General features: G+C 48.3%; 1 protein-coding gene across 15 annotated transcripts in view; it reads right to left on the bottom strand.

The window, feature by feature from the left end:
- The window catches only part of LOC140391521 (dedicator of cytokinesis protein 9-like), a 407496-nt gene that overhangs the window by 106630 nt on the left and 285977 nt on the right, over positions 1-14889 (bottom strand). For all 15 annotated transcript variants that reach the window (XM_072476084.1, XM_072476085.1, XM_072476095.1 and 12 more), the window contains 5 exons: positions 13588-13766; positions 9837-9953; positions 8486-8609; positions 6044-6177; positions 2020-2128 (listed from right to left, as the gene is read on the bottom strand). In XM_072476084.1, the coding sequence (XP_072332185.1) occupies positions 2020-2128; positions 6044-6177; positions 8486-8609; positions 9837-9953; positions 13588-13766 (663 nt within the window). The remainder of the gene's footprint in view (positions 1-2019; positions 2129-6043; positions 6178-8485; positions 8610-9836; positions 9954-13587; positions 13767-14889) is intronic.

The following is a 14889-nucleotide window of genomic DNA, read 5'->3' as shown; positions in this document are numbered from 1 at the left end:
GGCGCCGGACTAGGGGCTTTTCACAGTAACTTCATTTGAAGCCTACCTGTGACAATAAGCGATTTTCATTTTTTCATTCATTTTTCAAAGGAGGGGTTATTGGGTTTCGGAGATAGTGAGAGTTTAAGTGGGTTGGTGCAGACTCGATGGGCCGAATGGCCTCCTTCTGCACTGTATGTTCTATGTTCTACGTCAGAACATTCCCTCCCACCTGCTCAGAGGAAAGCAATTCAGACAGCCCTCAGAATAGGAGGCCATTCAGCCCCTCAAGCCTGTTCTTCCATTCAAATGGATTGGGGCTGATCTGCTTCTAAACTCCATCTACCGCCTTGGATCCGTAACCCTTAATACCCTTACCTAATTCAAATCTATCAATCCCAGTGCTGACACTTTCAACTAAACCCCAGCCTCAACAGCTCTCTGAGCTCAAGACCCTTTGTGTAAAGAAGTGCTTCCTAAACCTTCACCCTGGACAAGCTGGCTTTAACCTTCTACCTCCTTGTTTCCCCACATCCCCACCAGAAGAAATAGTTTTTCTCTATCCGCCATACCTGCCCTCTTAATCATTTTAACATTCCCCAATTAGACCACCCCTGTGGTGCTCTTTTGTGTTGCTAATTCTAGGATGGTTGGCGTAGTGTTCACAAAGGCCACAAATAGCTTTAAATTGAACAAAGCTATTGATTTATTAACACTACTTATTTGGATTCGACACTTACTCCTAAATAATTCACAGTTGATAATAAATATGTAATCCACACTCGTCTACTACTAATCTCTACACTATTACATTAACTATGATCTGCTCTCACTCGCACTATCTTTCCTTCAGTCTCTTCTCTAGCTTTCTCCTCAACCTCTCCCCTACAAGGCTTAGCATCAATGTCTTATATACTTGTGCTCTATGTCTAGCTCCCTCTAGTGGTTGATTCAGACACATTAATCCTTATGATAACGTCACAACCCCATAATCTTCAATACTCAATGCAATACAAACCTAGTTGAGGCAACCTGTCCTCATAATTTAACCCTTTTAGCCCGGGGCTCATTGAGGTGAATCTGCACTGCATCCCGTCGCGGAGGTGCACTGCCCAGAATTGAACAAGGCAATTTTTCTAAGTTTGAGAAGAGGAGTCACGGAACATAACAGATGAGTACCACACAAGGTCTCAATGGAATATCAGTCTCCCAGAGCAAACAAATGAGCCATTTGCAATTCGAGAGTTTCACTTGTGACTTAGAGGGTGTATGAATCCTGCCCTCTAAAACTTGCTATATTTACACGCTAATAAAAGCAATTAGTTGGAAAGGTTTAAAGCTCTGGTTGATCAGAGCTCTAATCACCTTAATGAGAAACAAGAAAAATTTAAAAGAAGCCAACATTGAAACCTGACTCCGTGGAGAATTTATGTTGGAAACTTGCTTGGGTTATTAATAGCTGAACCAATAAAGCACTGGGCAACTTCTATAAACTGGATGTTGTCACATTATCGCTTAAAACATAGTCTGCTGAACATTCACTGAGTTGACCATTGTCAAATCCGAGTTAAAGCTTATGTATGATGGTAGAGTCACCATTTCATTAAGTTTATGATTTCTTTTCTTTATTTTTTTATGGGATATGGAGGTCATTGGCAAATCCAGCATGCCTTTTCTGTTTTTACTCCCACTATCCAGCAACTGCAGTATATTTTGTTATCATAAATTTAGAGTAGCCAATTCATTTTTTCCCAATTAAGGGGCAATTTAGCATGTCCAATCCACCTACCCTGCACATCTTTGGGTTGTGGGGGCGAAACCCATGCAGACACGGGGAGAATGTGCAAACTCCACACGGACAGTGACCCAGAACCGGGATTGAACCTGGGACCTCGGCGCCGTGGGCAACAGTGCTAACCACAGTGCCACCGTGCCGCTCTGCATCCCCAGTATTTTGCTTTCGTGTTCTGGAGTTTAATTTTCTCATGCTGTTCCGCCTTTGCTCCAAAGTTGTTACAATAAAGAAGGTAATAGACCTACCATCAGACATGCTTTTCAGCACGTGTAGGAAGCACATGAGGAGACTGCGTATCTCTGTCTGTTCTAGCTTGTCACAACGCATCACAGATCCTCCGACGCAGCCAGAGTTCTGGGAGAGAGAGACAGTGGTGAGCGTCATATCCGAATCGGAAAACAGCAGCTCAGAACAAAGCAATGCAAACAAAAGACCACACCTTTTGGTTTCAGGAGGGAATGAAACTTAGTCTGAGCACAAGTGAATACTTCTACACTGGGGAGTGAAGTATTATTGAATTAATTTTTTTATAAAGTTCATACAATGGTCAAAAAATGCACACAGTTTCACAAGAACTACCAAACCATGCAAGTACACAAGGCAGCTCACTATTCAATTGTCTGATAACTTAAAAGGAGGAGGTAAAGTTTGGGGAGGAAGTCAAGAGTTTGAAAGTTTGTTGAAAGTTCATTTTCTGTCAGGGATCACACTAAACTCCATTGCAGCCCCATCCCTCCTTCCTTCCCCTGTAGCCCGGCAAATGATTTCTTTTTCAAGTATGTGACCAGATATGACCTGGAAATGTATTCTGAATTTGTGGGTTAAATCTTCCGAGCTCGGATTGATGCCAATGACCTGCACCTCACAAATTTACCGCTTCATTAACAGCGCTAAACTCAACATGTGAACAGTCTCTGACCGTGAAGTTTAATTTCTTTCCAGATGTTCCAGGTACAGTGAATGAATTATCATCCCATCTCAAAATCATTTTGAAATGTGGTTTGGCATAGAGAATAAGTGCAGGTGGCAAGACAGCTAATTACTGATATTATTATTAATTATTGTCAACAATTATCATTGATTAAACCCCATAAGATGTGGAACAGAAAGGTACAACACAGCCTTAATCCTCACATGGTACAGGGCCTCAGTGAAGAACTTAAATGATGAAATGTATATATACTTAAGAACCTGTAATGTAGGAATAGTACATCAGTTTGTAATTGTAAAATAATTTTCTTTTAATATTCCTTCTTTTAATATCCCATCCACTATTGATGTGTAACCTACTGAATTTGTTTGTCTATTTTTATTCCTAAGTGACGCGATGTTTTAACCGTGATTAGTTTCTCAATGGGAATTTTTCAGTGTACCTCACATGGCAATTGCTGTGCATGTGTTTCTTGAATAAAATACCATTATTACTGTTATTAGGATGTAGACAGGGGGAGTTACATTTGATCAATTATGTAAGGGAAACTAGTATTTAAGAGATGATTACATTCCCACATAACCATCTCTTGCACACAAACTGCAAGTCACACCAAACAACAAAATAATCTTTCATGGCACGTCTATTAATAGCAACTCTGGTTTAGTCGATTCATATCCCTGTGAAATGGTAAATCCAAATGGAGCAGTTGAAGCCGGGCATCTTTTAATTTCTCATTCTGAGTATTTCAAAATTGAAACTCAAGTGAGAATTCCAGGAATAGGCTTGATCCCAAACCAATTCAGGCACTGTAGAGATCGGAGGCGGGATTCTCCCGCAATTAGCGGGGCATCCCGTGCCGGCGGCAAGAGCGGCGCTACCCACGTCAGCGTCGGGCCGCCCGGAATTTGCGGAATCCTCCGCACTTCCAGGGGGCTAGGCCGGCGGCGGAGGGGTCGGCGCCGCGCCGACCGGCGCCGAAGAGCCGCCGCGAGTTGGCGCATGCGCAGAATCGCCGCCGTGTTTCCTGTGCAGCGGGTTTCTTCTCCGCGCCGGCCATGGCGGAGCCTTACAGGGGCCGGCACGGAGGGAAAGAGTGCCCCCACGGCACAGGCCTGCCAGCAGATCGGTGGGCCCCGTTCGCGGGCCAGGCCACCGGGGGCGCCCCCCCCCCCCCCCTAGGACTCCGCAAACCAACCTCCAAGCCAGGTCCCGCCGGGATGGACCATGTCCATTTCATGCCTGCGAAACTGGCCGAAAACGGGTGGCCGCTCGGCCCATCGGGGCCCGGAAAATTGCCGAGGGGGGGGGGGGGCGCGCTGCCAACGGCCTCCGACCCGCGGGGTGTGATCCCCGCCCGAAAACCGGCGCTGGAGAATTCGGCAGCCGCTGTCGGAGCGGGATTTACGCCGCCCCCCCCCAGGCGATTCTCCGACCCGGCAGGGGGTCGGAGAATCCCGCCCCATTTCTTTATCCCATCCCAACTGAAATGGAACAACAATTCCAAACGGTGCTCTAGAAGATAAAAATTTCAGAGGTGAATTTGAAAATTAGGAACCTACAATTGGCTCGCAACGCAATTAAATACAGGGTGCCTTCACTCTTTTCCTCTTTCATCGATGTGGGTGTCGCTGGGTAGACCAGCATTTGTTGCCCATCACTAATTGCCCTTGAGAAGGTGGGGGGTGAGCCGCCTTCTTGAACCGCTGCAGTCCATGTGCTGTAGGTACACCCACTGTGCTGTTAGGGAGGGAGTTCCAGGATTTTGACCTATCGTCAGTGAAGGACGTGTCAGAGTCACAGGTCAGGATGGTGCGGATATTGGAGGGGGCCTTCAGATGGTGCTGTTCCCATGCATTTGCTACCTTTGATCGTCTAGGTGGTAGAGGCGGGCGGGATTTGGAAGATGCTGACACAGGAGACTTGCCGAGTTGCTGCAGTGCAGCTTGTAGATGATACACGCAGCTGCTACCATGCGTCAGTGGTGGAGGGAGTGAATGTTCAAGGAGGTGGATGGGGTGCCAATCAAGCGGGGCTGCTTTGACCTGGATGGCGTCGAGCTTCTGAGTGTGGTTGGAGCTGCACTCACCCAGGCAAGTGGAGAGTATTCCATCACACTCCTGACTTGTGCCTTGTAGATGGTGGACAGGCTTTGGGGGGTCAGGACGTGAGTTAGTCGCTGCAGAATTCCCAGCTTTTGACCTGAAATTCATCTACAGACTATATTTGGAGTTGCTAATAATGGTTTAGATCACTCATATATACAGCTAAAAATTCAGATACACAGGCAAAAGACAAATACTTCAAGCGACAAAGCAGCATGCAAGATTTTCTCCGGCAGGACTGGGATAGTTAAAATGGAAAAGTCCACAGTAACACAGTTCCTCCGAGTAGATTTTGATGTTCCCTCAGCCTCTTTGTTAGTCAGCATTGCAAAAGCAGAGTGTCTTCGAATGAGCCTCTCCCTCTGTCAGCATAAAGGAGGCAAGGACACATTTAGACTCTCAAACAGGGTTGCACAAGACAATCATAGATGGCCTAGAATTCTCTGAAAAGATTTGCGGCGAGTATAAAGGCCCTCACCATTACTAAATCTTCCTGCAACTTGGCCTGAGGGTGAGATTCCCTGATGTTTGGGAATCGCCATAACTTAGTGGACGATTTGCTCCGCTCCACCGTGAGCATCACAGAAACGGTCCCCAAACTCACCATTAATTTCAGGAAAACTGGGTATTAATTACCCAAGAAACACACTGCAGAAAGTTAGAGCTGGGACTTAAACGCTTAAGGGCCTTGTTAACAATGATTTAATTAATTGCCGATGACTGCCAATCAACCAGCCCTGGAAGCGAACAATTAAAAGTGTGGAGTCACATTCCTTCAAATTGTGAATTAGGAGACTATTTGAACATGCCAAATTACAAATTTAAAATAAATCTGTTTATACTTATTTTTCTCTTTTAATCCAATTGTTCTTTCTCTCTCTTTATTTCGCTTTCTGTTCCTGATTTGACTCTATTGCACCCGATTTCATTCTCTGACATTCCTCTGTTACTTTCTCAATCCTTAAGTCTCACTGGTTAAGAGATAAGACTGTCCGTTTCCTCATTCAGGGCCCTCCCTGCACCGTCATCAGCTCACACCCCGACAAAGGGGAAAGATATTTGAGTCGAAGGGTGAGGGGGAACTTCTAAACGATGGAAGCACATCGAGAGTCAATCCATTCCTGCAAATTCCAGGCTGACAGTGAAAATACAACCAAATGCAGCATTACACTGGAGCATCAAGATCACAGTTAATACCTCCCGCAGCACTAAAGCTCGGAGGTGAAATTATACCTTATCAAGGGAGTTATTCTTGTCAGAATTCCGCTCGGGTAGACTGGTGGCAGAGTCAGTGCTGATGAGGGAGCCTCTCGAGTCTGCGTGCCTCACTGCACTGATGGTTGGGGTCGAGGACCCGTGAGGAGAAGCTATCAATAGATAAACATGCGTAAGAGCTTATCCTGGTGAGGGAAGTTTCAAATGGCTGGCTAACATGCATTAAAAACTCACAATCGTGCCCTGAAAACACAACAAACATTCACCATTATAAAAGCACTCTTCATTCCATCCAGCCACAGTTCTGATCAAGGGTGCACAGGGGGCTGATGATTCACTTCCAGGACGTGGCTGATTAGCAAACACCCGGAAAAAAGGTTATAGGGGCATTAAAAAGAAAATACGGCCTGGATTCACAGTTTTGGAGGGTGCCGAAGCTGGAGTGGGAACTGTGGCATTTTACGACGGAGAAATCTGTGCCGAACCCTCACCAATCCTGCGACCAGCGAGTGGCTAGCCATCGCGCTGAGTAAAACTCCCGGCTCTCACGACAAAAACAGCTGGAGAGTGGCCGGGTTCCGTGGTCGCGCACGGCGACGGCCTGCAGCGGCCGTGAGGTAAAACCTGACCTCTCAAATACCGCCCCCCCCCCCCCCTAGCCACTCCCCACCAATCCCCCCCCCCCAGCCCTCGCAGAAGCCCCCCCCCCACCAGCAGCACGGCCCCCGGCCGACTGTGGCAGCGCTGGAAGCCGTCCGTATCCACCACGCCGAGTTCCCGGCCGCTGAGGCCACAAGTGAACCGTTGGGAACTCTCATCGGCGGCGGTGAATCTCGAAGGCCTGGAGAATAGAGGGTCAGGCCCGTTAATGATATGCCAACACTGCTTATACTCCGCGCTGCGAGCGACACACTTAATCCATTTTTGGGGTGCCGGAGGATCCCGATTTGGCGTCAAACCGACGACGACCCCGATCTTGGCATCGGAGGCGATTCTCCACCTTGGCGATTTCTCCGTCGGCCGACGGTCAATCCCGCCCAGTCTTTGTGCCAATTCTCTTTGAACTTTCTCATTTGTTATTTGACCCCCAAGTTGCCCTCCCGACCACCACATTTGCAGTGTCACCAACACTGCCCATTTCCAGCTCTGAAAGTCGGCCCCACCTGTGCCTCAGGTCATCTGTTCCCGAAACCCTCACTCGCCCCTGCATCACCTCCAGACCCAACTGCTTCAGCACAGCCCTCTCAGCCACGCACCCTCTTTCAACTGGGATCCACCAGAAGAGACTGGGCTGATTCCTGGGCCGAAGGGGCTTGTCGTACGAGGAAAGGTTGAGCGGTGGGGGTCGTGATCCTCTGACAGTGCAGCACTCCCTCAGTACTGACCCTCTGACAGTGCAGCACTCCCTCAGTACTGACCCTCTGACAGTGCAGCACTCCCTCAGTACTGACCCTCTGACAGTGCAACACTCCCTCAGTACTGACCCTCTGACAGTGCAACACTCCCCCAGTACTGACCCTCTGACAGTGCGGCACTCCCTCAGTACTGACCCTCTGACAGTGCAGCACTCCCTCAGTACTGACCCTCTGACAATGCAGCACTCCCTCAGTACTCACCCTCTGACAGTGCGGTATTCCCTCAGTACTGACCCACTGACAGTGCAGCACTCCCTCAGTACTGACCCTGTGACAGTGCAGCACTCCCTCAGTACTGACCCTGTGACAGTGCAGCACTCCCTCAGTACTGACCCTCTGACAGTGCAGCTCTCCCTCAGTACTGACCCTCTGACAGTGCGGCACTCCCTCAGTACTGACCCTCTGACAGTGCGGCACTCCCTCAGTACTGACCCTCTGACAATGCAGCACTCCCTCAGTACTGACCCTCTGACAATGCAGCACTCCCTCAGTACTGACCCTCTGACAGTGCAGCACTCCCTCAGTACTGACCCTCTGACAGTGCAGCACTCCCTCAGTACTGACCCTCTGACAGTGCAGCACTCCCTCAGTACTGACCCTCTGACAGTGCTGCTCTCCCTCAGTACTGACCCTCTGACAGTGCAGCACTCCCTCAGTACTGACCCTCTGACAGTGCTGCTCTCCCTCAGTACTGACCCTCTGACAGTGCGGCACTCCCTCAGTACTGACCCTCTGACAGTGCAGCACTCCCTCAGTACTGACCCTCTGACAGTGCAGCACTCCCTCAGTACTGCCCTGGGGATTGTCAGTGTAGCCGGTGTGTTCAACTCGATGGACTGGGGCTTGAACACAACCTTCTTGATTCGGGTGTCTGCGTTGCCAACTGAGCTACAGGACGAGCAGTAGCAATGTTATGAGGTGCATCACGTATATGCAGACGGCGAAGGTTAACCTGCTGGGTACAGACTTACTGTAAACTCAAATCCAAGGAAAGGCAGTTCGGTAAAACCGAAAAACCAGAGGGTGACTCGGCTTCCGTTCTCACCTGTGCCAGATATAACACCAAATACATCTTTGTGGATGCTGTTATCCAGGGTATTCCCTAGTTTCTGCGGCGTCAGCATGGTGTTTCCAGTTTGTAAGCTGAACGATGAATCCTCTTTCCCACTCTGGATCAAAACACAAAGTTATTTATTGATATCTCTGCGTCGCTCCCTCCCCGCCTTAAAACCTACCTCCTTGACCATTTATTCACCTCTCCTAGCATCTCAGGGTCAAACGATTTCTGATAACACTCCTGTGAAGCCCCTTGGGATGTTTTACTATGTCCGAGGTGCTATATAAATTCAAGTTGTTGTTGAATTACTCAAGCCCTCCGCCCTGTTTCAAACCTTCCCCATTGTTCTGTCCTCTCTCCTCTCCCCGACTCCCATTTACCCTGCCTGCTTGTTCTCCCTCTGCCCTTGCTTAGAATCCATAAAACCCCTGCCTTCTCCCAGTTCCTTAATGAAACTGAAGGGGAACCCACAGGAAGATTTACTCATCCCTCAGCAATCTAATCCCTAAACCTCTGCAAATGAAAGGAATATTATTCACGTCTTGTGCCTTTTTTGAATTACCCAGGAGCCTATCGCTCCTCACTGTATTCCCCATGACAACACCACAGCCAGCGGTCCTTCTCTCCTCCAATATAAACTGTTCTGATTCTTTGAAAATTGGTATTCTTGTGTTTGTCCTGATGTGTGTGAGATGAAAAGCTTCGGTGGCGCGTCTCTCTCTCACTCTTCAGCTGTGTTCAAATCCCCAATTCCAATTCCCAAGCTGCCCCATTGGTACAACGTTAAAGCCAACTGAAATATGTTCAAACTAACAATGGGATTGCCATCCCAAAATGTCTCCCGCCTCTCCTGTCAACATCCTGGGTTGGGGAGGTGCAGGGGTTACTGTTGACCAGAAACGGAACTGGAACAAGCCATATAAATACTGTGGCTACCAGAGCAGGTCAGAGGCTGGGAATCCTGCAGTGAGGAACTCACCTCCTGACCCTCACAAAGCCTGCCCACCACCGATGCGCAGTGGCAGGGGTGGGTACTGGTTTTGTTGGAAAAACACTCTCGTTGATCTTCTTCTGAGTGCAAAGTGAATAAGCTCGCACTTGCCCGTGTTACACTTCATCTGTCACAGGTCTGTCCGCTCAGTGAACGTGCACTGATTTTACCCCATGTTTGAAAATATTCAAACCATAAGACATTCAATCGCGACACCAATGAGTTGGTCATCTGCAACATCGACAACGCAACACTCGCTGAAGCCCCAAAATGGACAGACGAGGAACAACGCAGAACGGACACGATCTCCTGGTTTCGACAGTGACTGTGTTGGCCAAAGGTACTCACATTGCTGGACTGGTTCATCGGGAACGGGGAGCAGTCCTTCACGTTGATGCGTTGCACGTTTTCAAGTAGAAGGCCAAATAGAGGCAAGTACAACGTGGCAATCCTGGCCTGTTGACTCTGGAAAGGAGAGAATCAGGATCACGATCAGAAGCCAAGAATGACTGCACTCACACCGGCTTGCTGCCCGCCCATTCAGTACAATCATGAAGCACTTAAATAAAACTTACATTTCTGTAGTGCTTTTCGCCATCTCAGGACGTCTCAATGTGCTTTACAGCCAATGAAATGCTTTTGAAGCAGAGTCACTGTTGCAATGTGGGGAGACGTAGCTACCCCAGGATGTGGCGGGGCAGACAGGAAAGTGGAGTTAAGTCACAATCAGATGAGCCGTGATCTTACTGACTGTGGAGCTCAAGGGGCCTACTCCTATTTCTTATCTTATTCGACAGCAGGGAGAGTGGGACTAATTGAACAGCCCAAAGATGTGCAGGTTAGGTGGATTATCCATGATAAATTGCCCTTCGTGTCCAAAATTGCCCTGAGTGTTGGGTGGGGTTGCTGGGTTATGGGGACAGGGTGGAGGTGTTGACCTTGGGTAGGGTGCTCTTTCCAAGAGCTGGTGCAGACTCGATGGGCCGAATGGCCTCCTTCTGCGCTCTGTAGGTTTGATCTTTGATTCAGAATTTCTCCAAAGTGCTCCCCATTCTGATTCCCACTCAAAGGAGCAATGTGTCGATTTACCTCCTCATTCATTCACAGGGTGCAGGTATCAGGTGTATTACCCTCCCCAAGACACTGAACATGCAAACAATAATGATAATCTTTATTATTGTCACAAGCAGGCTGACATTAACGCTGCAATGAAGTTACTGTGAAAAGCCCCTAGTCGCCACCCTCCGGCGCCTGTCCAGGTCACAGAGGGAGAATTCAGAATGTCCAATTCACCGAACAAGCACGTCTTTCGGGGCTTGTGGGAGGAAACCGGAGCACCCGGAGGAAACCCACGCAGCCACGGGGAGAACGTGCAGACTCCGCACAGACAGTGACCCAAGCCGGGAATCGAACCTGGGACCCTGGAGCTGTGAAGCAACGGTGCTAACCACTGTGCTACCGTGCCGCCCTTTGCTGGTGACGAGAGGGATCAGTGCTGCAATGAGAACTGATACAAGCACTGGAGAGCAAGATGTGGAATCAGTCTGGGTAGAAATAAGAAAGAGCAAAGGAAAGAAGTCCCGGGTGGGAGCAATCTATAGGTCCCCAAACCGTAGGTCTGCAGTGGGGCACTGTATTAGCAAGAAATACTGGGAGCTTCTAAGAAAGGTATGAGGACAGATTTGGCCCGAGCAGAGTGGGTTGGAAGGCTAGGTTCCGGTGCACCTGTGTGAAACTGGCCTCTGTTCCTCACAGGTATCTGCAAAACCTTTGTGTGGTAGGGAGGGACTGTTAGGCCACAAGCCACTTGATTTTACCTTCCACCAATGAGGAAGTTGACTTGTGGCTGTACTTCTGAAAACACTGCAATACTACATTCCTCCACCAGGTGGTGAGACTGAGCCACGAAACCACACCGAGGGCCAAACCCAACGATACCCGATTCCGGAAATGGGAAATCAAACACCGAGCAACTGATATCTTCCAGTTTCAGGTTGATCACAAACTCTTTTTACAAACCCCATACTGAAAAAGAAAAAACAAAAGCAATCCTTCCTGCGTCCATCAAGTTGGGGAAGGGAGCCTCTGATTAGCATTAGAATCATCGAATCCTATAGCATAGGGCGGGATTCGGCCCATCGTCCCTCTACTAGCTCTTTGAAAGAGTTGTTCAATTGATTCCACTCCTCCATCGACCCACAATCTATTGTTCCTTTCCAAGTCTTTATCCAATTCCCCTTTTCAATGTTATTAATGATCCAGTTTCCACCGACCTTTCAGCCAGTATGTTCCAGGTCGGAATAACTTGCTATGTTAAAAAGTTCCCAACTCCTCCACTGTTCCCTTTGCCTTAGGTCTTTGTCGCTCTGGTTACCAACCCTCCTGCCAGTAAACCCCTCCCTCTTCCCAGTGAATCCTCCTGCCAGTAAACCCCTCCCTCTTCCCAGTGAATTGTCCTGCCAGTAAACCCCTCCACTTCCAATGTGAATGCTCCTCCCAGTAAACCCCTCCCTCTTCCCAGTGAATTGTCCTGCCAGTAAACCCCTCCACTTCCAATGTGAATGCTCCTCCCAGTAAACCCCTCCCTCTTCCCAGTGAATCGTCCTCCCAGTAAACCCCTCCACTTCCAATGTGAATGCTACTCCCAGTAAACCCCTCCCTCTTCCCAGTGAATCCTCCTCCCAGTAAACCCCTCCCTCTTCCCAGTGAATCCTCCTGCCAGTAAACCCCTCCCTCTTCCCAGTGAATCGTCCTCCCAGTAAACCCCTCCACTTCCAATGTGAATGCTCCTCCCTGTAAACTCCTCCGTCTTCCCAGTGAATCCTCCTCCCAGTAAACCCCTCCACTTCCAATGTGAATGCTCCTCCCTGTAAACTCCTCCGTCTTCCCAGTGAATCCTTCTCCCAGTTTTGGGGCAGTCAAGAGGTGGGTTACTGGCCACAGAATTGCCGGTGTCTGACCTGCTCTTATAGCCTCAGTATTTAGATGGTGTATTATGCAGTTAAGTGGATGTTAAACACATTGGAGATATTTGCAGTATTTAGACAGTGTTTCTGTATGCTAGAGTAGTTTAAGAAGCTCTCAGACTCTGAATAGTCCTCTTCCCTTTTTATGTTCACGGACTGAGTGAGACAGAAAGCAGCCAATGCTGTTCACTTGATTTTCAATGTGCAGGGGAGCGGGAGGGCACTTCGACAGGTGAAATCTCAGAGATTGCTGAGTTCTCGGATGGTGCTGAGTAAGGGAACAGTGTAATCTCTATCGAAGTAGAAATGGAAAGCTCCAGCTGCCTAGGTCCTACGCTCTGGAATCCCTTCCCTAAAAATCACCGCATCACTCTCCTCTCGAAGATGCTCTTTAAACCCCGACCTCTCTGACTAACCCGACCTAATGTAATAATAATAATATTTATTCTCGTCACAAGTAGGCTCACATTAACACTGCAATGAAGTTACTGTGAAAAGCCCCTAGTCACCACATTCCGGCACCTGTTCGGGTACAGAGGGGGAATTCAGAATGTCAATTCACCTAACAAGCACGTCTTTCGGGACTTGTGGGAGGAAACCGGAGCACCCGGAGGAAACCCACGCAGACACGGGGAGAACGTGCAGACTCCGCACAGACAGTCACCCAATCGAACCCGGGTCCCCGGTGTGGTGAAGCAACAGTGCTAACCACTGTGCTATCATGCCACCCACATGTCATATTTTGTTTGGAGGCTCTCCTGTGAAGCTCCTTAGGATGTTTTGCCACTCCGATGGTGCTAGATCAATGCAAGTTGTTGTTGTATGAATTGAGGGAGGGGAATGGAAAATCCGTGTAGTGTCAACTCTTTTTTTTCCTCCGAGGTTTGTCTCCGTCAGATATCATCCCCCTGATCTCTCGCCAGGAGGAGGTGCTGACTCTCTATTGGAACGTGGCTCAATAGATGGAACGTATCTGTGCTCTGCTGACACTCTATACATAACAGTACACTTTGTGCAATCTTATCATAAGGGAGAGGTCAATGATTTCCACTCTTAACATATTTGCCTGAAACCCGACAAGACATTTTCCTGCTGCACCTGCCCGGAGGCCGTGTTGTACGACCCTTGCGTACCTTGGCTGTGTATCGATCATCGAAGGTGTGCTTAATCATCAGGCTTTTCAACACGCCGATGGCAATCTGCCTTACATCTCTGTACTCTTGCAAGGCACTGCCAACCTCCCTGAGTAGCAGCCCCACCAGGAAGTGGTTCTTGCAGAAGTCATCCGTCAGCGTAAAGTCAAGCTGCAGGTCTGAAGATTTAAAACAGCAACGGCAGACAATGATTCGGAGGGCTTTCAAATCCGACCAACGCTACAAAAATAAACATCAACATTGGGAATTTAAATACAGGGTCCAGTTTGGGTCTCTTACTTACTGGGAACAGAAATTGTTCTGGCCACTAAACAGCTGTGATTAAACCTTTTTGAGTCTTTCTTTCAGACTTAAGGAGCCGTAGTCGCAGGAATCTGGAATCTGGCTCGCACCATTCTGTTTCTCGAGAAATTGGGACATGACGATTGTTACGCTCCCTGGCGTCCGTCCACATTGTTGTTTAGTTTGATTCCACAAGATTCTCTATCAAAGCATCTGTCGAAGGATCATTTAGATCTGAAACGTTAACTCTGTTTCTCTCTCCAGACCTGCTGGGTTTTTCCAGCATTTTCTGTTTTCATTTCAGATGGGGGAGGGGGAGCCAAATCACTGTTCACAAGACCATAAGACAAAGGAGCAGAATTAGGCCACTCGGCCCATCGAGTCTGCTCCGCCATTCAATCATGGCTGATATTTTTCTCATCCCCATTCTCCTGCCTTCTGCCCATAACCCCTGATCCCCATATTAATCAAGAACCTATCTATCTCTGTCTTAAAGACACTGAATGAATTGGCCTCCACAGCCTTCTGCGGCAAAGTGTTCCACAGATTCACCACCCTCTGGCGGAAGAAATTCCTCCTCATCTCTGTTTTAAAGGATCGTCCCTTTAGTCTGAGATGGTGTCCTCTGCTGCTAGTTTTTCCTACAAGCGGAAACATCCTCTCCACGTCCACTCTATCCAGGCCTCGCAGTATCCTGTAAGTTTTAATAAGATTCCCCCCTCATCCTTCGAACTTCAGTCAAACTACACTCTGGGAGCATCTTACTTACCTGGATGGGTACAAGCTGAACAGAATTTAGATTTAAGCAGGTGGAGTGGGACTAACTGGGTAACTCTTTCAAAGAACCAGAATGGGGAACATGGGCCAAATGGACACTTCCTGCGCAGTGTAATTGTCTCAAAATGCAGTTTGCATCATTCAGCAAACTGGCACAGACAGAGCTTCATAAAAAAATTAAATCGTTATTATTTTATAAGTAATTATTCATGTTTGATAATA

The sequence above is a fragment of the Scyliorhinus torazame genome, chromosome 15 (assembly GCF_047496885.1).
Source record: "Scyliorhinus torazame isolate Kashiwa2021f chromosome 15, sScyTor2.1, whole genome shotgun sequence".
Classification (NCBI taxonomy): domain Eukaryota; kingdom Metazoa; phylum Chordata; class Chondrichthyes; order Carcharhiniformes; family Scyliorhinidae; genus Scyliorhinus; species Scyliorhinus torazame.
This window is presented reverse-complemented; position numbering and strand designations above follow the sequence as displayed.